General features: G+C 51.7%; 2 protein-coding genes, 1 long non-coding RNA gene and 1 pseudogene across 3 annotated transcripts in view; 2 read left to right on the top strand and 2 right to left on the bottom strand.

Moving 5' to 3' along the window:
• Positions 1-1,196, bottom strand: part of SLC12A5 (solute carrier family 12 member 5) — a 38,794-nt gene extending 37,598 nt beyond the window's left edge. The window contains exon 1 of the mRNA XM_032263625.1: positions 1,002-1,196. Coding sequence (XP_032119516.1) covers positions 1,002-1,122 — 121 coding nt within the window. The 5' untranslated portion in view covers positions 1,123-1,196. The remainder of the gene's footprint in view (positions 1-1,001) is intronic.
• Positions 1,196-10,281, top strand: LOC116540228. Its single transcript, XR_004264353.1, has 2 exons — positions 1,196-1,361; positions 9,220-10,281. It is a non-coding gene; the product is annotated as an uncharacterized LOC116540228 (long non-coding RNA).
• On the top strand, positions 3,234-4,490 carry LOC116540226 (annotated as a pseudogene).
• MMP9 (matrix metallopeptidase 9) lies at positions 7,553-14,980 on the bottom strand. The gene is made up of 13 exons (XM_032263629.1): positions 14,722-14,980; positions 13,644-13,876; positions 13,120-13,268; positions 12,702-12,830; positions 12,437-12,610; positions 12,006-12,179; positions 11,438-11,614; positions 11,169-11,324; positions 10,247-10,514; positions 9,985-10,124; positions 9,506-9,656; positions 9,303-9,406; positions 7,553-7,864 (listed from the first exon to the last, which is right to left on the bottom strand). The coding sequence occupies exons 1-13, from the start codon at positions 14,857-14,859 to the stop codon at positions 7,746-7,748; spliced, it is 2,112 nt and encodes a 703-aa protein (XP_032119520.1). The 5' UTR covers positions 14,860-14,980; the 3' UTR covers positions 7,553-7,745.
• Between the last annotated feature and the right edge of the window lie 5,959 nt (positions 14,981-20,939).

A 20,939-nucleotide genomic window follows, 5' to 3' on the forward strand; every position in this document is an offset into this window, starting at 1 on the left:
GCCTTGCTCCTTCCAGACCCGAGGGCCTAAGAGCCAGGGAGAGGTCCCCTGATGAGTGCCCCTGCGGGGAGACTGTGCACGCATCCAGGATGCTACTTCTCCATCGAAGGCCAGAAGGATCTTTCCCTTCCCCTCTACTCTGCCCTGCGTGTAACTTCCGTTACAAGACCCCTGCACAGGGCCCGCGATGAAGACGCCCCAACCTCGCCTATGCCGGCTTCTACCAACTCTTACAGAGCTGGAGCAGACAAGGAGCTAAGTGGGTCCCCGAGGGTTGGATTCAGCGACGCTACGGCATCCTCCCTGGATCTAGCTGCCCAGGTTCCACACTAACTTCCCTGCCTCCTGTCTCCTTACCGGGATCCCCAGTCGCTGTCCGCCACGCCTCCAGTGAGGTAGAGGATTGGAGGACCTGCCAGGCACCGAGGACCCGCTGACCCGGCACCTGCCTCCGCAACCCTGACTCAGTTTTCCTCCCGCCCTTGACCCCATCCCTCTCCCTGGCCCTACTCCCATCCTCCTGGCCCAACTCATTCCCCACGGGTCCTGACCTTTCCTGACCCCAAAACGACCTAGTCCCGCCGCCTCCCTTTTAGGGGCTCCTGACCACCCCGCTTCAACACACAGCCCTCTCTTTCCCTAGTGCCACCTCCCAGCTCTGATCCCGCTCCCTACTAGAGATGCCCCCGTCCCATTAGTACCATCCGGCCTAGTCTCCGCCTTGCCCCCCCGCCCCTCCATCACCAGACCCGCCCCCTTCGCCTCCATCCCAACTCCTTCCCTGGCCCCACCCCTTTCCCTTGTGGTCACGCCCACCTCACGTCTGGCTCCTCCCCTTCACGGTTTCCTGGTCCCGGCTCCGTTCCCCTCTCAGGCCTAGAGCTGGGACCCCTCCCCGCCCCCGGTCCTGGTCCCGCCCCCTCCAACAGACGGTCCGCCCCGGCCCCTCCCCCTCGTCGCCCCGCCCGGTACCGGCAGGCCCCGCCCCCTGCGGCCTCTACCTTTGACGTCTTCCCCCGGGAGGTGGCGGGGGTCTGCGACCGAATGCCGGCGGGACTCCGGGTCAGGGCTTCTGGCGGGCCCTGCCGGGGGCAGCGAGGTGACGGTGAACCTGCGGCTCATGGCACGGAAAGAGGCCAGGCGGCCGCGGCGAGGGCCCGGATCGCACAAGTGGCTGCAGCCGGGCTCTAGGAGGGAGAAAGAGCGGATCCCCCCCACCCCCCGCCCGCCGCCCCCTGCCAGACGCGGCGCTGCGCAGGGTCCTAGTGCCCGCTGTGCGGAGGGCTCCTGAATCTGGCCACTTCGCTGGGAGGCCCTGTGCTCCCAGTGTCACCCGAAGGGCCTGAGGAGGCCACCTGCAGGTGAGAGTCGTCCCTACAATGCGGGCATCTATGCTAGGGTCTTCCTAAACACCTGGGGCTCATTCATTCGTTCATTCATTCAGCACATATGGATAACACTCCTGTGTTTCAGGTAATAGTGCGAGGGATACGTCTGTTAATGAGATCCACTGGCTTCTTGCCCTTACGTGGCTCAAATTCTAATAAGGAGAGAAAGATTATACGTAGATGATAATCTTATCATAGATGAGATCATTTGAGATTGGGTGTATGTTTAAAAATGGGGCCATGGGATAATGGGTAAGAGGGAAGACTGCTTTAGGGGTGGTCTGAGAAGGCCTCCTAGAAGATGTGGTATTTGAGCTGAAACCTCACTGATGAGAAGAGCCAGCTATGCAGACATCTAGGGGGAAGAGTTCTCTAGAAGAAGAAACAGCAACTGCAGAAACCTGGGGTGAGAAGGAACCCCGACTGTCCAAGAAACAGCAAGTCCATTGTGTCTGGAAGAGACTGAGTGGAGATGAGGGAAGACAGAAGGGCAGATCATGTGGTCTTCTGAAGGCTTTGGGGAGGAGCCTGGATTTTTTGAGCAGGGGAGTGATGTGATCTGATTTATAATTTAACAGGATCATTCTGGTTGCTGGGTGAAGGCTCAACTAAAGAATGGCAAGGGCCATGCACAGTGGCTCATGCCTGTAATCCTAGCATTTTAGGAGGCCGAGGAGGCAGATCACAAGGTCAGGAGTTCGAGACCATACTGAGCAACATGGTGAAACCCTGTCTTTACTAAAAATACAAAAATTAGCTGGGCATGGTGGCACATGCCTGTAATCCCAGCTACTTGGGAGGCTGAGGCAGGAGAATCACTTGAAACCAGGAGGTAGAGGTTGCAGTGAGCCAAGATCAAGCCTCAAAAAAAAAAAAAAAAAAAAAAAAAAAAAAAATGGCAAAAGTAGGAGCTGGGAGTCTAATTAGGAGGCTCCTGCAGACCCCCAGCTGGGGAGTGGTGACAGCCAGACTAGAGTGGTGGCAGTTGCCTGATTCCAGTTAGGTTTTGAAAGGGAAACCATCAGGACCTGCTGATGGATCAGATGTGGCACGTGACCATAAGAGTGAAGTCAAGGAGAAATCCTGGCAATTCATACATCGCTGGTGGGAGTGTATTTAGGCAAAAACTACTTTGGGAAACTGTTTGGTAACATCTGCTAAAGCTGAACATACACACATCCTTCAATCCAGCAGTTTTCCTTCTAGGTATATACCCCAAAGAAATGACTGCCCGTGTTCACCAAGAGACATTTACATGAATGTTCCTGGGGCATTGTACATAATACCCCAACTCGGGATCTACCCAAATGCTTGTCAACAGCAAAATGGAGAAATAAGTTGTAGTACCTTCACACAATGGAATTTCATCTACAATTCTCAGAACAGTATGGATGAATCTCACAAATAGAACCTTGAGAAAAAGAATCCAGACCCAAAAGAATACATACCCTATAATACTATTTTAAATAAAGTAAAAAAATAGTCAAAGTCTAAGCTGTTAGAAGTCATGATAGTGGTACCCCTTGGGGAGAAGAGGTGGTGATTGCAAGCAGGCTTCTAGGGTGCTGATAACATTATATTTCTTTCTTTGTCGTTGTTGAGACAAAGTCTTACTCTGTCACCCAGGCTGGAGTACAGTGGCATGATCTCAGCTCACTGCAACCTCCACCTCCTGGATTCAAGCAATTCTCCTACCTCAGTCTCCCAAGTAGTTGGGATTACAGGTGCCCACAACCACACCCAGCTAATTTTTGTATTTTTAGTAGAGATGAGTCTTCACCATTTTGGCCAGGCTGGTTTCGAACTCTTGACCTCAAATCATCTACCTGCTTTGGCCTCTTAAAGTGCTGGGATTACAGACATCAGCCACCACGCTCAGTCTCTTGTTTCTTGACTTGGTGCAGGTTATACACTTGTGTTCCATTTGTGAAAATGTCTTCAAATGTACACTTATGATAGATACCTTTGTATATTTATTATATTAAAACAATGGTTCTCAACTGGGGGCAATGTTCCCACCAGGGAATGTTTGGCAATATTCAGAGACATTGTTGGTTATCACAGCTGGAGTGGGGGGTAGCATCTAGGGGCTAAAGGCCTCTTGGGCCATCTGGGCTTGTACCAGGGCTGCCTGGCCAAGAGTCACAGTTCAACGTTACCCTGCTGCACCCTATCCCCATACTGGGGCCTTAGCAGAGGGGGCTGACCCTGAATGGGCCTGGCATCTCGCCATGGATCCTGCCACCTCCTAGGGGAAGACATTGAACATGCTACAAGGTACAGGGTAGATGTACAGTGTCAGACAATCCCCCACAACAAAGGATCCAGCCCAAAATGTCAATAGTGTAGAGATTGAGAAGCCCTGAACTAGAAAAGAAGTTTAAATAACTGATTCCTAGATTTTAGGACTGATTAGGTGTTCAGCTTGATTGAGGGTGGATGATGTGGTCTCTTATTAAGGTAGTTAATTAAAAACAGAGGAGCATGTTTGGAAGGTGGAGCCCAGAAGTTCCATTTGGACCCATTAGGTTGAGAGGCCTGTTAGGCAGCTAAGGAGCAACGTGGAGTAGGCAGTTGAACATAGGAGCCTGGAGCTCAGAGCAAGGGAGAGGAGGTTAAGGCAGGGAATGTAAATGTCAGGTCTTTAGCAGAGAGATGCTATTGGGTGTGGACGTGAAACATGGCAGACGATGTAGATGAGCAACAAACTACCAACACTGCAGAGGAGCCCCTGGATCTTATCAGGCTCAGCCTAGATGAGCGAATTTATGTGAAAATGAGAAATGGCCAAGAGCTTCGAGGCAGATTACATGCTTATGATCAACATTTAAATGTGTTCTTGGGAGATGTGGAAGAAACTGTAAGTACTATAGAAATTGGTGACGAAACATAGGAAGATATATGTAAATCAACAAACGGAATATTCCAGTGCTCTTTGTCCAGGGAGATGGCATTGTCTTGGTTGCCCCTCCACTGAGAGTTCACTGAAACAAAGAATTTGTTCTATATGGAAAACAGGAGACTTTGTGCAATGGCCTCTCTAAATGTACAGGACATTCAAAAGAGAAACCTGCATACATTTTGATATTAAGAAATAATTCTGGGCTGGGCGCGGTGGCTCAAGCCTGTAATCCCAGCACTTTGGGAGGCCGAGGCGGGTGGATCACGAGGTCAAGAGATCGAGACCATCCTGGTTAACATGGGGAAACCTCGTCTCTACTAAAAATACAAAAAATTAGCTGGGCATGGTTGTGCGTGCCTGTAATCCCAGCTACTCAGGAGGCTGAGGCAGGAGAATTGCCTGAACCCAGGAGGCGGAGGTTGCAGTGAGCCGAACAGTCATTTTCAAGTTGATGCTAACATTGCAACGTCACTTCTTTGAAATATTCCTGAGAGTCCTCAGTAGAATGGATCATTCCCATATCTGTTCCCATTGGGACCAGGGATTTTCCCCCGATTAAGAGTGCAGAAGCTCATGTATTATATCTCCCAGAAATGGTTAGTATATAATAACCATTTGTGGGCTGGGCGCAGTGGCTCAAGCCTGTAATCCCAGCACTTTGGGAGGCCGAGGCGGGTGGATCACGAGGTCAAGAGATCGAGACCATCCTGGTCAACATGGTGAAACCCCGTCTCTACTAAAACTACAAAAAAAAATTAGCTGGGCATGGTGGCGCGTGCCTGTAATCCCAGCTACTCAGGAGGCTGAGGCAGGAGAATTGCCTGAACCCAGGAAGCAGAGGTTGCGGTGAGCCGAGATCGTGCCATTGCACTCCAGCCTGGGTAACAAGAGCGAAACTCCGTCTCAAAAAAAAAAAAAAAAAGAAATAATTCTGGGGATTCTTCCACTCCTGAAATGAGTTCATTTGCAGTAACTCACAACTTCTTAAGCTAAATGGTATTTTCATTTTTCTCAAGCTCTTCCAATAAATATGACCACCAAGATGCAAAACAAGAAAAAAAGAAAAAGAAAAAAAAAGGCTGTGGGCTACCAGACATCACAGGGAATGAGTATACACAGAGCAGAGAATTCCCAGGATTGAGCACAAGGGTGCCTTTGTCACCAGAAAGAGGAAGATCCACCCAGTGAGGTAGAAGGAGACCCGGAAGTAAGGTTCCAGAAGCCGAGAGTTTCAGGAAGAAGGGCAGGATCCACCATGTCAATGTGGGGAGAGTTGGTGTGGGATGAGCAGAGAGGAGCTCCTGTCACATCTAGCTACAAGTAGGTCACAAATAGCTTTGAAGAGGGTGACTTTGGTGGCATAGTGGGGTGGGAGCCAGGCTGGAAATGGCTGAGGAGAGAATGGGGATTGAGGAAGTGGAGGCAGTGAGTAGTGACCATGCTTTTGGGAAGTTTTCTCATAAATAGGGGTGGGAAGGGTAGAGAAATGGACTACTATCTACAGGGAAGCAGGAGTTAAGAGAGACTGTAAACAAGCCATGGCGGGGAATGTTTGTACACCAGTGGGTGTGGGTCATTTGTGAGCAAGAAACAGATGAGAGAGGAAGCTCAGGGGGGCAGTCCTCTGGACTCCTCCTTAAATTCCCATGTGGGCGGCCGGGCGCAGTGGCTCATGCCTGTAATCCCAGCACTTTGGGAGGCCGAGGCAGGCGGATCATGAGGTCAAGAGATCGAGACCATCCTGGCCAACATGGTAAAACCCCATCTCTACTAAAAAAATACAAAAATTAGCTGGGCGTGGTGGCGCACGCCTGTAGTCCCAGCTACTCGGGAGGCTGAGGCAGGAGAATTGCTTGAACCCAGGAGGTGGAGGTTTCAGTGAGCCGAGATTGCGCCACTGCACTCCAGCCTGGTGCCTGGCGACAGAGTGGGACTCTGTCTCAAAAAAAAAAAAAAAAAAAAATTCCCATGTGGGCTCTGGGTCCAGATGATCAACTCTGATCAAACCCATCACCTCCACTCATGGGCCTCAATCTTTCAGTCAAGTCCCTTTGCTGATTTTGATCCTGAAGGTCAAATTCATACTCAGCCTGGCATTCAGGACTTCTCTCATCTAGCCCAAGCTAGCACTCCTATCTTAACCATTCCAGAATCCTCTCCATTCCCCCTTATCCACCTGCTACTACCCCACGCTCTAGTTCTGAGCCATTTGAAGTTCTCCAGACAGCCACTGCTTTTTCTTCTCCCAGCACTTGCACCAAGAACCCACATTCAAATCCCACTGTTGCCACTCACTACCTATGAGACTTTGGGTGAGCTGTGTAATTCTCTGTGCCTTAGTTTCCTCATCTGTAAAGCAAGGGCTTGGTGATGGCAGTAATAATAGTACCTACAAAGTAATAGGAGTACCTATCTCATCTGGTTGTCTTATCACACATAATGCACATAGAACAGTGCCTGGTACATCGTGCTATTCAAGGGGTGGCTACTATCATCAGGTGTATGATCCATATTTTATTTATCCACTGCCTTACTCCTGGGCACCTAGGTTATTGCCAGTTTTTCACTAACAAGCAGTGCTGCAATCAACATCCTTCTATGTGTTGTCTTGTGCACGTGTGTGAAGGTCAGAACGTAGTTACAGTTTTAGGTTTAGTGGTTCTTGGTAAATTACCCTCTAAGAAGACTATCCCTTGCACAAGAAGCTCTCATTCATCCTTTTTGATTCAATTCCACTTCAGACGTCATCTTGACTGAGAAATGTTCCTGGACCTCAACCACAACACATAGACACAAACACACACACATACACTTCAGTATTATTGAATAAAAGATCATACGCTGCACACTCACCAAGTGTGATCCCACGCCCACCAGCCACAGAATTACCCTTGTAAATAAGTTAGACTCTCTGGAGGTGGAGCCTGGAGTTGCATTCATTTTAAGCAAGTTCCAAGGGCAATCTTATGCATTCTAAAGTCTAACTCATTTCTCTATCACCAGTGCCCAGTACAGGGCCTGGCTCTATATAGGGGCTTAATAAATGTTTGATGAATATTCATCAAACAGGCTGATCATTTCCTTGACTTCACATCATACTTTCCTAATAGGGAGGATTGAGTATGTTAACAATTACAGCTCCTAGAACACTTTCTGGCGCATAGAAAGCACTCTATCAGTTATTTGTTTTTCTTTTGCACTCTATCAGTTCAACGCATACGTGCATACATGCGTGCATACATATATAAATAAAGTCTGCTTCTAAAGGTTAGATAATCCAAGTTTATTAGAAACACTCCAATAGAAAAGGAAGGTGGGAAGAGAGGGCCCAGCCCACCACCACTCCTCCCTGCACTGCAGAACACAACACCAGTTTGTATCCGGCAAACTGGCTCCTTCCCCAGGGCTGGTCCCCGTGGGGATTTACATGGCACTGCCAAAGCAGGACGGGAGCCCTAGTCCTCAGGGCACTGCAGGATGTCATAGGTCACGTAGCCCACTTCGTCCACCTGGTTCACCTCATTCCGGGAACTCACGCGCCAGTAGAAGCGGTCCTGGCAGAAATAGGCTTTCTCTGCAGGAGATGGGCAGGCATGAGAGGAGGGATTCTAATTCTCCCACATGTACAGAAATAGGAACAAGTTCTTTACAACCATCTCTTCTGCCATTTCTAGAACTTTCTAAGGTTTTCACATAACCCCTCCATCCCTCCCACCCACCCATGTGTGAGATGCTGGACAGCACAGACCTCAAGGCCCAAATCACTGCCACAGAGCCTAGCACATAGTAGGTACAATATATACATTTTGTGAATGAACTAGCAAATGAGTAGACCAACTATCGTAATGCTCAGAACAATCCATTCAACGCTCATTCATTGAACAAATCTGTTCATTCATCAACACCTACTATGTGCTCTGTTCAAGACACTAGGGGTAAGCAGAAAAAAATGCAGGCATGATCTCATTTATCTTGGTGCTTATACTCTAGTGAGGCAAGAGACAATTAACAAGCCAATACATAAATAAATAAGATTGGTTTTGAAAATAGAGAAAGCTATGGAGAAAATGAACACAAGTAAATAGATAATAAGCATCAGAGAAGGCCTCACTGAAGCAGTAGTCTTAGCACTGAAACCTGAAGGAAGACAGGGGGACGGCCCAGTGACAATCTGGAGGGAAAGCCTTCCAGGCAGAGGGAACAATTGGCACGAAGGCTTTAAGCTGGGAATGTCCTTGATCTGTTCAAAGAGCAGCCAGTGTGGGTGGAACAGAGTAAATAACAGGAGTAGTGGGAAGACATGAGAACACAGGGGTCAAGTCAGATCCTGTTAGTTTCTTTGACCTTGGAATGGATCTGGGGTCACTCCCAAGACTATTGCCCTCCACTCCTACCCCCTCCCTAATCTCATGGAATATGTTAAAGGTCCTGGACAACCAGTATGGTTTGGGCTGCGGTGTTTATAAAGAAGATGGCAAAAGACGACAGACTGAAAAAAGATTTTAGTGGCAGAAAATTTTGTTCACCTTGTCAACTGTTTGGATGTGACTGAGGAGAAAGGGAAGTCAAGTGTAATTCCAGCTATCATCCCCATATTACAGATGGGGAAACTGAGGCTCTAAGAGTAGAGAACCAGTGACTTGCCAAAGTCACACAGCTGTGAATTGTCTTATCTCTCGCTGTAGCACATTGTCTGGAACATTGTCAGCACTTGATGACTGTTGTCAAATAAGCTTCCATGCAAACCACCTGTGTCCTGTACTGAAGGGGAAAGAGCTTCCAGCCGGGGAGGCAGGAAATCTGGGTCCTGGTCTTGGCTGCATCCCTGACTTCCTATATGACCTGGAGAAGGCCGCTGCCTCTACTGGGATCTTGTCTGGGCTGGGACACTTGCTTCCGTTTCCAAAGGGCTTTTTCTTCCTCGCTCAGAATTTGACCAATCACTAAGACAGAGGAGCCCAGGGTGGTGTCTCATGAAGGGACCCTCCCCTGCCCTCATCTTCAGCCCTCACCTCGGTACTGGAAGACGTCATGCATGTCCAAGGGCACTCCGGGGAATATCCGGTCCACCTCTCTGGCGCTCTGGGGATCCACCATCTGCGTCTTCACGTCGAACCTGCGGGCAGGCGCCGAGGAGACAGGTGCTGAGGCGGCGGGCGGGCGGGCGGCGGACGGCGCCCGGGCTCCCCCTGCCGGCGGCCGCGGCGGCGCTCACCTCCAGACGCGCCTCCCGCTGAACAGCAGCATCTTTCCCGCGCCGCGCGGGAGGGCCCCGGTCACCTGAGCCACGTCGGGGCCAAGGCCCAGCTTGTCCAAGCGCCTCGGGCCCAGCACCGACGCGCCTGTGTACACCCACACCTGGCGCCCTGCAGGGGAGGAGGGTCACGTCGGTCTGGGGGCGCAGAGTGCGCACGCACTCTTCTAGAACGCGAGGAAGGAGATCCGGCGAGGCCTTTCCCAGCCCGCGTGCCCGCAGTCCCTGCACTGCAGGGCCAGAGGCGCTGGGTCGGGGGGCGCAAGGGCGTGGAGAGGAGGGGGCAGAATCTCAGCCGCCCCGACGTTTGCTAAACTGCGTCCGCCAGGGGGCGTCTTTTTCTAAAACGCACAAGACGTTTCGTGGGTTATCGATGGTCTCTTGGGCCTCCTTGACTGATGGGGATTGACGCGGCGGCGGAGAGGGAGAAGGGAACTAACCAGAGAAGAAGAAAAGCTTCTTGGAGAGCGGCTCCTCAAAGGCCGAGTCCAGCTTGCGGGGCAGCGCGGGCCACGTGTCGGCGACAGGGAAGGGGCCCTGCGGCCGGCTCCCCCTGCCCTCAGAGAATCGCCAGTACCTCCTGAGGACGCGAGGAGGGAAAGGACGGGCTCTGAGCCTTGCACCCAGGGCCCATGGGCGGGGAGGGACAGGCAGCTCCTCCACCAGGCCCCCTCCCGCATCCACACATCCCTGCCTCCTCACCCATCCTTGAAGAAATACAGCTGGTTCCCAATCTCGGCGATGGCATCGAAGATGTTCACGTTGCAGGCATTGTCCACCGGATCCAAAGGCACAGTAGTGGCCGCAGAAGGGCCAGCAGTCGGGGGACCTGTGGGGCCGGCTGAGGGGGGACCTGTGGGGCCCACTGAGGGTCGGACAGTCGGGGGTCCGGTGGGGCAGACAGTCGGGGGAGCCGTGGGCTGCAGTGTAGTGGTGGTCGGAGGCCGTGGCTCAGGTTCAGGGCGAGAACCTAAAAAGAGACATGTGATGAGACACTCCCTATTCCCGCATACCTCTGTCCCCCTAGAACATCTGCTTCCCAAAGCTGCTCAGTGAGGCCCCCTCTGGCACACACACTCCTCACTCAACCTCCCGCAACCACAAGACTTTTTTTTTTTTTTTTTTTCTGACATCCTCTATGGCCCAGAATGGAGTGCAGTGGTGCAATCATAGCTCATTATAGCCTCGAACTCCTGGGCTCAAGGGATCCTCCCTCCTCAGCCTCCAGAGTAGCTAGGACTACAGGCATGTCCCTTCACGCCTAATTTATTTATTCTAGAGATGGGATTCTGGCTGTGTTGCCGAGGCTGGTCTGGAACTCCTGGGCTCAAGCGATCCTCCCGCCTGGGTCTCCCAAAGCGCTGGGATTACAGGCATGAGCCACCATGCCCAGCCTAGACTGCCTTTTGAAGCCATGCCTATTTCTCTCTAGAGTCTCTTTAACATCATCTCTAAGCACTGACATGGCAGCGACTGGGCCCAAGCTCTACTTCCAGATGGACGTTGAGGTCCCACCTCTCCTGCACCCCCGTTCCTCCCCCGAACCCCAAACCTTCATTCTTTGGTACCACGCCACAGCCACACCCTTTCCTCTCCTCCTTCCATCCCTGCCCCAGAGCCTTACCATAGAGGTGCTGGATGCCTTTCACGTCGTCCTTATGCAAAGGGGGATCCTCAGTGAAGCGGTACATGGGGTACATGAGCGCCTCTGGCACTGAGGTGTGATCTAAGCCCAGCGCGTGGCCGAACTCGTGCGCCGCCACGAGGAACAGACTGTATCCTGGAGGGAGAGGGAACCTGAAAAGTGAGCGCCGGGCCGAGGCCCTAGTCCTGGCCACCCCATCACCACCACAGCCGGGAACCCCAGCCCCCGGGTCTCAGGACCCCGCCCACCTTGGTCTGGGCAGAAGCCCCACTTCTTGTCGCTGTCAAAGTTCGAGGTAGTAGCGCACCAGAGGCGCCCATCTCCGCGGCCCTCGCTGGTACAAGATGAGTACTCCTTACCCAGGAAGGTGAAGGGGAAGACGCACGGCTGCCCCGCCGAGTTGCCCCCGATCACTGTTGAGTCGGCTGGGGAGACCCAAGGCTTCGGATGAGCCAGGTCAATGAGACCAATAGGGAACCATGGGCCGACCCGATAGGGAGCTAGACAATCTTGGTGGCGTAGGGGGCACTGTAGAGCACTCTTGAGACGAGGCTAGACCTGTCGGCGGGGCCTGTGACACCAGACCAAGGAAGAGGCTGCCAGCTGAGCAGAAAAGGCCGAGCCTCGGTGGTGGGGCGAGGCCATTGGAAGTCAGGGATGGTGGGGGCGGGGGATGTGGTGAAAGTGGGCGGAGTCACGGCCGTCCTGAGGACCAATGAGAGTGGAAAGACAAACTGATGGGCGGAGGAGCCGCGTTTCGGGGGCCAATGCGTGATGAGAGGGCAGAGCTGAACCTGTTAGGCTGGGCCAAGGTACCTCGGGTCGGGCAGAAGCCGTAGAGCTTGTCCTGGTCATAGTTGGAGGTGGTGGCGCACCAGCGGTAGCCGTCCGAGCGACCGTCCGTGGTGCAGTCAGAGTAGGATTGGCCTTGGAAGATGAATGGAAACTGGCAGGGTTTCCCGTCACCATTGCCGTCCTGGGTGTAGAGTCCTGGGGCGAGGAGGAGGTGGGAAAGAGGGAGAAGGCGGAGAGAGCACATTATTACCCCCAAGTGTGTCCTGTTCTTTGACCCATGGACGGTCTGCAGTTCATCCCTCCTCTCCTCGTTTCTCAGATGAGAAAATTAGGCCCAGAATGCGGGAGGGTGAATTGCAGGCCACACAGCACTAGTGGCAGAGCTGGAATTAGAACCCAGGACTGTCAAGGGTGGTGGGCGCCCCCGGCCCTCGGCGCGCCCCCACACTCACTCTCGCTGGGGCAGAAGCCAAATCGGAGGTCGTTGTCGTAGTTGGCCGTGGTACTGCACCAGGGCACGCCGTCGGAGCGACCGTCGGTGGTGCAGGCATAGTAGGAACGGCCCTCGAAGGTGAAGGGGAAGTGGCAGGCGGCACCATCTGCGTTTCCAAACTGAGTTGGAACCACTGCGGGAGGAGGGGGATCGGAGTCAGGGCGGCTGGTGATGGGAGGGAGAGGAAAAGGGAATCGGGGGACCAGGACGCTTCAGGATCTCACCGACACCCTTGCCCAGCGTCCACAACTCTTCATCGTCGAAATGGGCGTCTCCCTGAATGCCGGGGCCAGGAGGAAAGGCGTGTGCCAGGAGCCCGTCCTTCCCGTCGAAGGGATACCCGTCTCCATGCTCTGAAGAAACCGGTGAAGAGGAAGAGGATTCGCCAAGTACTGCTGCGCAGATTGTGCGCTGCCCACGGCAAGGACTCCGAAATAAGTGCGGACTGAAATCCTGCCTGCGCGAAGCTCTCGGAGCCTGGCGCCCTGGCCCTGCGCACTGTCTGGCGGGAGGGGCCGCCTAAGCCAGGGCAGCGCCGGCAGGCAAGAGGAAGCAGCGCCGCAGCTGCCTCCAAGCTCACGGTGGTCCTCCCTTCCCTGACCCCGCCCAGTTCTCCTGGATTTTCCCTCCTCGCGTTCTCACCCGCAACACCAAACAGGATGACGATGTCTGCGTCCTGGCTGTACACACGAGTGAAGGTGAGCGGCGTCACCGCGCTCCACAGCGCGAAGGCTCGGGCAAAGGCGTCGTCAATCACCTTCCGCGGCAAGTCCTCCGAGTAGTTTTGGATCCTGTAGCGGAAGAGCCCAGAGGAAAGAGGTCAGAGGTGAGAGGCTGGAGCGGGGCAGCAGGGACAGCCCATATCGCAGAGACCAACATACACTCCCTGCCGTCACGCTCTCTTCTATTAATCGCTTCCAGACTGTTTTTTGGGGTTTTGTTTTCTATTTAGACCCTCACAATGGCCCTGGCAGGAAGGCTTGGATGGCAAGAGCCATTTCCCTGAAGGAAAAACAGAGGCTCAGAGGTGGAGACCCTCTCCCACAGGCCACACATTAAGTAGGGAAACCCAGGGACACGTCCAAGACAGGACATGTTCACCGCTGGCCCAGGAGCCAGACCCGTCCTCCCTGCCCCACCCCGCCGCCCCCGCAGCCCCGGCTCACCAATAAGTGATGTTGTGGTGGTGCCACTTGAGGTCGCCCTCAAAGGTTTGAAACTTGCCCAGGTCTGGGACGCCGCACCGTGGGGTCCGCATGGCCTTCAGCGTGGCGCTGTCCAGCTCACCGGTCTCGGGCAGGGACAGTTGCTTCTGGAGAAGCAGCAGGGCAGGCCGCAGAGACTTCGACTCCCCATGCATCTCTGCCACCCGAGTGTAACCATAGCGGTACAGATATTCCTGTTGGTGCAGGGGCAGACACATGTCAGAGCTCTGACCCGTTTCTCTACCCAACTGGGCCAGGACTCCCTCCAGACACTCATGGAGGGAATCTTTTGTTGTTGTTGTTGTTGTTTTCTTGAAGAGATAAGGTCTCTTACTCTGTCACCCAGGCTGGAATGCAGTGGCACCCAATCATAGCTCACTGCAGCCTCAACCTCCTGAACTCAATCCATCCCCCCACCTCAGCCTTCTGCATAGCTGGAACTACAGGTTCTCACCACTGTGCTTGGCTATTTCTTTAACTTTTTGTAGAGATGGGATCTTATTATGTTGCCTAGACTGGGCTGAAACTCCTGAGCTCAAGCGATCCTACCACCCCGGCCTCCCAAAGTGCTGGGATTACAGGTGCGACCCCATGCCCGGCAGGGACTAGCATTTAATAAAGTATAAATGCTTTCCAGACACCAGTGCTTTCTGACCACCCAGGAATCTCCCCTCCCTTACACATCCTCAGCTCTTTCTCACCCCTGGATGTCGCTAGCCCATTTCTACCCCACAGCTGCATAAGGTTTACCCCTGTCACTCCCAGCCCATGCTTACCCCAGGACCCTCCAATGCCTCCCCGACCCCAAAACATTTCCCATTTCCCACCTAGGAAAGCCCCATTCCCCATTTCTGGCCATCACTGCTCAAAAGCTCCACAAGACCCCCATTGCCTAATCCTGGACACCTCTCTTCTTCAGATATGCCCATCACCACCAACACACCCCTAAAGCATCTCCTCCGAGGCCCTATGTCCTCTCTGGGACACTCAGCACCGTCCCGAACAGCCCTCCCCAGCTCTCGACTAGGTGTTTGCCCACCTCTGCTAGCTGCCTGTCAGTGAGATTGGTTCTCAGGTCTCCAGGGAAGACCACTCGGGTGGGCTGGCGCCGTCGGGGGACAGCAGAGCAGCAGCCCAATGCCAGGAGTGCCAGGACCAAGGGCTGCCAGAGGCTCATGGTGAGGGTGGCAGTGTCTGACTGCAGCTGCTGTTGTGGGGGCTTTAAGGAGGCGCTTCTGTGACCCCACCCTTCCTTGACAGGCGGGTGCTGACTCAGGGGACAGGGTGTGTGTGTGTGTTTTTGTGTGTGTGTGTGTGGCAGCCCCAGCATGAGAAAGGGCTTACACCACCTCCTCCTCTTTCCACTGCCCGCAGTCTCCACTGCCAAGTCAGGCAAGACCCCAGACCCGCAGGAAACCGCAGGCCCTCAGGGGAGCGGTAGGGTTTTGCAAACTGCAGAGCTTGTGGGAACTGTATGAAAGGGAGGATTGGGGATGAAGCTGGGCAACTCCCCCATCCCTCCGTCCGAAAGCCTCCGGTAGTCAGCCAAGGGAAATTGATGGAAGACTCCCTGAGACTTCTTTCTGAATCTAAGGATCCCCCTGACCCATCCTTGGCCTTTTCCAACACCCCTTCCCTGGTCAGATCTCCTCCCCAACCCCTCCCCACACTCCAGGCTCTGTCCTCTTTTCCCCTCCCTGACAGCCTTCTTTGACTCAGCTTCCTCTCCCTGCTTCATCTGGGGGCGGAGGGAGTGGGCTCTGCTAGGCAGGGACTGGGGAATTCCACCAGGGCAACCCCATGTTTTCGGCAGGCTGAATCTTCAGGGTAGTAAAGGAGAGAGTAGCAGCCTCTATAAACCAGCAGACATGGCTTTACTCTCTTCCTTCAGGACCTCCAGCAAATGTCTTACCACTCTGAATTTGTTTCCTCAGCTGTAAAAAAAAAAAGTTGGAGGGGGGACTCTTTGTCCCTAAATTGACATGAGGCTAAAATGAAATCAAACATATAAAATGTTTAGTTCACTGTAGGTTGTAAGTCCTCAACAGATGGTGGTGATTGGTTTAATTACTGAGGCCAAGACTAAGATTCTAGGCCAGGTGTGGTGGCTCATTCCTGTCATCTTAGCACTTCGGGAGGTCAAGGTGGGAGGATCGCTTGAGCCCAGCAGGTCGAGGATACAGTGAGCCATGACTATGTCACTGTACTCCAGCCTGGGTGACAGACCAGACCCTGCCAAAAGACAATGATTCCAACTTGGAATCAGGAGACTGGGTGATTGGGCTCTAAGCTGCAGTGTAACCTGGAGCAAATGCCTTCCCCTTTCTCAGCTTAGGATTCATCAACTGCAAATCGGGGCAGGATGCAGGGGGGAAAAACGATCTCTAGGAGTTCTTTCAGTTCTCGAGCCCAACTCCATGCAGCCAAAGCTCCAGCCCCAATTATCACACTTATGCCAAGCGTCCCTCCCAAGCCCCCCACACCAGCAGCCTCCCTCCCTCCTTGCTTCCTAGCCAGTCAATGTCGGGTGGGGTCTATATTCACCTTCTTCAAAGCCCTATTTGGGAAAACATGCTAACAACTCAACAAGCTGTATTTATTTATATATTTATTTACATGGCGTCTCACTCTGTCACCCAGGCTGGAGTGCAGCGACACGATCTCAGCTCACTGCCACCTCCACCTCCTGGGTTCAGGAGATTCTCCTACCTCAGCCTCCCAAGGAGCTGGACTTATAGGCACACACTACTATGCCTGGCTAATTTTTTTGTATTTTTAGTAGAGATGGGGTTTCATTACATTGACCAGGTTGGTTTCGAACTCCTGACCTCAAGTGATTTGCCCACCTGGGCTCTCAAAGTGCTAGGATTACAGGCATGGGCCACAGCGCCCAGCCCAACAAGCCATATTTAAAGGGCCTACTATGTGCCAGGCACTTTTTATGCTTATCTAATAAACGAGTCTGTGAGATGGAGATAATTAACTTCCTTTACAGAAAACCTGAAGTTCTAAAGTTCATTAACTAATAAACATTTGCTTTGGAGTCACGAAGTCCTAGATTTCAGTCCCAGCTCTGCCATTTCCCAGCTATGTGACCTTGGGCAAGTCACTTATCTGAACTATAATAATAATAATGTATTTTTTTAGATTTACTGTGTAAAGCACCATAATAAATTATCTATAAGCCTCTCATTTCATCCTTACCACCTGTAAGGTAGGTTCAATGAGTATCCCTCCTGTTTTGAGGTGGAAACTAAGGATCAGAGAGTTAAGGGGCTTGCCTGTGATCACAGAAAAAGTTAATCCACAGAACTAGGGTTCAAGCCCAGAACTGCCTGGTTCTAAAGCTTTTCATCTTTATTACCATTTACAGGGAAGTGTGATGACCCCAGTATAGACGTGAGTAGGTGGATGTGGTGAGAGGGGCAGCACAAAAAACCTGGATCCTTCTCCTTTGATCCCCTGCTACCCGCTGAAGGTAAGAGAGGAGGCCCAGGCATTTAGGGAATCAGAAGCTAGGACAGGGAACCCACGAGGAACTAGATTCTAGACCCAGGAATGTGAGGTCATACAGCAGCATGATTTAAGAGGAAGAGATCCTCCAATCTGGGGGAATCTTCATCTGGATGGCAGACACAGGCTTTTAGGAAAAATCCAATAACTACCCCCAACTTGCCATCAATGGTACCAAATATGACATATATGTATATCTATGTATGTAGGTCACATATCTCAAACTTAGAACTATTGACACTTTGGGCTGTCACGGGCATTGCAGGATGCATAGCAGCATCCCTGACCTCTACCCACTGGATGCCAGTAGCACCTCCCCCAGTTGCCAGTTGTGACAACCAGAAATGTTACCAAACATTGCCAAATGTACCCTGGGCGAGTGGGAGGGGCAGACTCACCCCCAGCTAATGGTATATGTTGATTTTTCTGTGTAAAGGGCCTAAAACTTTTATCAGATACTCAAACAACCGTTGTTGATGATCTTCAAACCTTTTAAAGATGATTTACTCAACACATTCTGGTTGAGTTTTTCTGGGCTAATCATTATGCTAAGAACTGGGAAGATCCAAGTAGTGACCAAGATAGCCTTTGTCTCATTGCTTCATGAGTTCAGCAAGGGGAGAAATTGAATGAATAATTAATTACCAGAGAGGCAGGCATCACAAAAGGAAGGTGTATTTATGTATTCCAATTAACCTCATCATGCAATGAGGAAACAGAGACTCATACTGGTCACAGAGCAAGAGCCTGCACTCTGGAGCCAGGCTGCCTAAGTTCAAATCTCAGCTCTGCCACTGACTTGCTATGTGGAAGGGGCAATTGACACAACCATTTAATTGCCTCAGTTTCCCGATCTGTAAAATTGGAGTAATTATAGTGCTTCCTTCATGGGGTGGTTGTAAGGATCAAAGAATTAGCAAATATAAAGTGCCTGGCACATGATAGTAAGTGCTTGCTGTATGTTAATTAGGATCACCTTCAGGACAGCAGCTGTTTTTAACAAGTGGGAATAGGGAAAGAGCAGCTAGGAAATCCAAATCTTGATTCCTGGAGTCAATCCAAACAAGACTTCTCCTTTTCTTAACCTACCCACCCCCACTCCCATCAACTTCCTCCTTTACCCCCTGACTCCCCAACCCCCATCAAGGGGAACTTGGACAGAGCTTGGCTTTCAACACTGCAATGGCAGGAAGTGGTTCTAGTTACCACATCCCCTTCCCCACTTCCCCAGCCTCTCTTTTTAATACCACAACAGAGTTTAGCCAAGACCCTGGGAGTGCAGGCAGAGAACAGGATATACCCTCAAGTAGAGTCATAGCTTGGACCCTAAGCTGCTCACTGAGGTAGCTTATGCTACCTTTATGCCCTGAGGTGGCTTATGCACCCCTGGAGCCCTGAGTCACTAGCTGGATGACACAGCCCTGCAGGCCACTATTAATAACTCTATTTCCCCAGACCAGGGTCAGCCTCACAAGATGAGGAATCTGTCTTGCTATCTAGGATGGGGGAACTCCAAGCCTCTTTCTCCCAAACCACCCAGAAAGGGGAGGGGCAGCCAGGCCAGAGAGGTTCTGGCAGGATGTGGAAGAGACACTGAAGTCTGAGATGAAATAGAAAGGTGTGTATCCTACAAGACATTGCCTCAGGGGAGAGCATCACTCAAAAGTGTCCCACCCCCACCCACAAACACACCTGCCAACCCTAGCTTCAGGGTGATGACAATTCCCACACTGACTCTTCGAGTCCCCATTAACACTAAGTCACACCTCCCACTTATCTACTGAGCACCATCAGTAGGGAAGCCACATGGCACAAACTTTGGAATCAGACCTCCTGAGTTCAAGTTCTAGTACCTATCATTTACTGGCTGTGTGACTTTAGGCAAGTCGCTTTACCTCACTATGCCTCCACTTTCTCATTTAAAGTGAGGAAAGGAGCAGACCTCTCTTGGAGGTGTTGTAGTGGGGATTATACATGTATGATCCCCAATATATATATATACAATGTATAAATGTGATTATACATTGCAAATTCTCAGCACAGTGCCTGGCTCTTAGCAGGTACACACACACACACACACACACACACACACGCACGCACGCACTCACCCAAAGGTTAGCTATTATGATTCTGTTACTCTAGTGCTCTCGTCTCAACTTTACAAATTGACATTCAGACCCACAGCTCAGAGAAGTGCTTTAAGTTGGTCACGGTCACACAGCTGGCGAGTGACACAGCACCTGCCTAGGCCTTCTGACTCCAAATCCCGTGTTAAGATCAGATCACTGGCTCTAGCAAACAGGAAGTCCGTGGGGGCAGCAGTCTAGTGGCAGGGAGGGGTGGTTGCCCAGAAGCCAGACTGCAGGAGTTATGTCTAGGAACCAACAGACAGAACAGATGTGAGGCATTTGGCTGGAATTTGTAGGAAAAAGAAAGCGGGAGATAAAAAAGGAAAATAAGAGTGAGGTAGCCGGCAGGGCAGAGAAAAGTCAAATGTAGGCTTTTTTGTTTTTGTTTTTGTGTTTTTGAGACAGGGTCTCACTCTGTTACCCAGGCTGGAGGACAGTGATGTGATCTAGGCTCACTGCAACCTCCGCCTCCTGCATTTAAGCCATCCTCCCACCTCAGCCTTCCGAGTAACTGGGACTACAGGTGTGCTCCACCAAGCCCAGCTAATTTTTGGTTTTTTTGTAGAGACAGGGTTTTGCCATGTTGCCAGGCTGGTCTCGAACTCCTGGCCTCAAGCAATCCACTGCCTCCACCTCCAAAAGTGCTGAGATTACATACATAAGCCACCATGCTCAGAGTTTTATTTAAAATGAGAGGTTCTTGTCTACAAGAAGGGATGGTGCTATGGAGGGAGAGTCGTGGAAGTGGAGGGGAAAGAGAGTGGGCCTGGAACCAGCTCCTTTGACACTGGGTTGCCCACTGGCAGATAAGAATATGCTTGGGTCCCAGCATGGGAAAAAAATCAGTTCTCTTTTGTTCTTTATTTTATAAAGTCATTTCAGGGTTTAGTGTTGTTTTGCTGTGGACAACAGATGGGAGGGGCACCATATTTTTAGTAATCACAACTACTAAAGGTCTAAATCTGGTCCTGCTCACAATGCAGAGGAATTGGGAAGGGGACTTAATCTTTGAGAAACCCAAAGTTAAACATTTAGCGGGGGCTCAGTCCTTACTTGGCAAATGGATGGAGACAGCCCTGGGGAAAGGCTCAGGAGGGAGAAGCCTGAATGGCACACAGGGCAACTGGCACATATTTTGACCCTTTTCCAAGCCTGGGTTGAGCCTGTACTCTTGGCCCAGCCCACTTTCTCATACATCTTCCAGTTCAATGGTTCTTAAACTGTAGTCCCAGGACCAGAAGCCTCTGCAGCACCTGAGAACTTGTTAGAAACGTAAATCCTCCACCCCAGAATGACTGAATCAGCAACTCCTGGGTGGGGCCCAGCAGTCTTTGTCCTAACAAGCCAAAGTATTTTTTTTTTTTTTTGAGACAGAGTCTTGCTCTGTTACCCAGGCTGGAGTGCAGTGGCACGATCTTGGCTCACTGCAACCACCATTTCCCAGGTTCAAGCAATTCTCCTGACTCAGCCTCTCGAGCAGCTAGGACTACAGGCGCCTGTGGCCACGCCCAGCTAATTTTTGTATTTTTAGTAGAAAACAGGGTCTCACTATGTTGGCCAGACTGGTCTCGAACATCTGACCTCAGGTGATCTGCTGGCCTCGGCCTCCCAAAGT

The sequence above is a fragment of the Sapajus apella genome, unplaced genomic scaffold, assembly GCF_009761245.1.
Source record: "Sapajus apella isolate SASKATOON/1434 unplaced genomic scaffold, GSC_monkey_1.0 scaffold137, whole genome shotgun sequence".
Classification (NCBI taxonomy): Eukaryota; Metazoa; Chordata; class Mammalia; order Primates; family Cebidae; genus Sapajus; species Sapajus apella.

What these genes read in the sequence shown, in the direction of transcription:
- MMP9 (XM_032263629.1), bottom strand. Translation starts at nt 14,859, where the DNA reads ATGAGCCTCTGGCAGCCCTTGGTCCTGGCACTCCTGGCATTGGGCTGC. An exon ending in CATCCTGTTTGGTGTTGCGG is followed by an intron (nt 12,831 to 13,119) that starts GTGAGAACGCGA and finishes CGGTTTCTTCAG; the next exon opens with AGCATGGAGACGGGTATCCC. An exon ending in AGGCATCCAGCACCTCTATG is followed by an intron (nt 10,515 to 11,168) that starts GTAAGGCTCTGG and finishes GTCTCTTTTTAG; the next exon opens with GTTCTCGCCCTGAACCTGAG.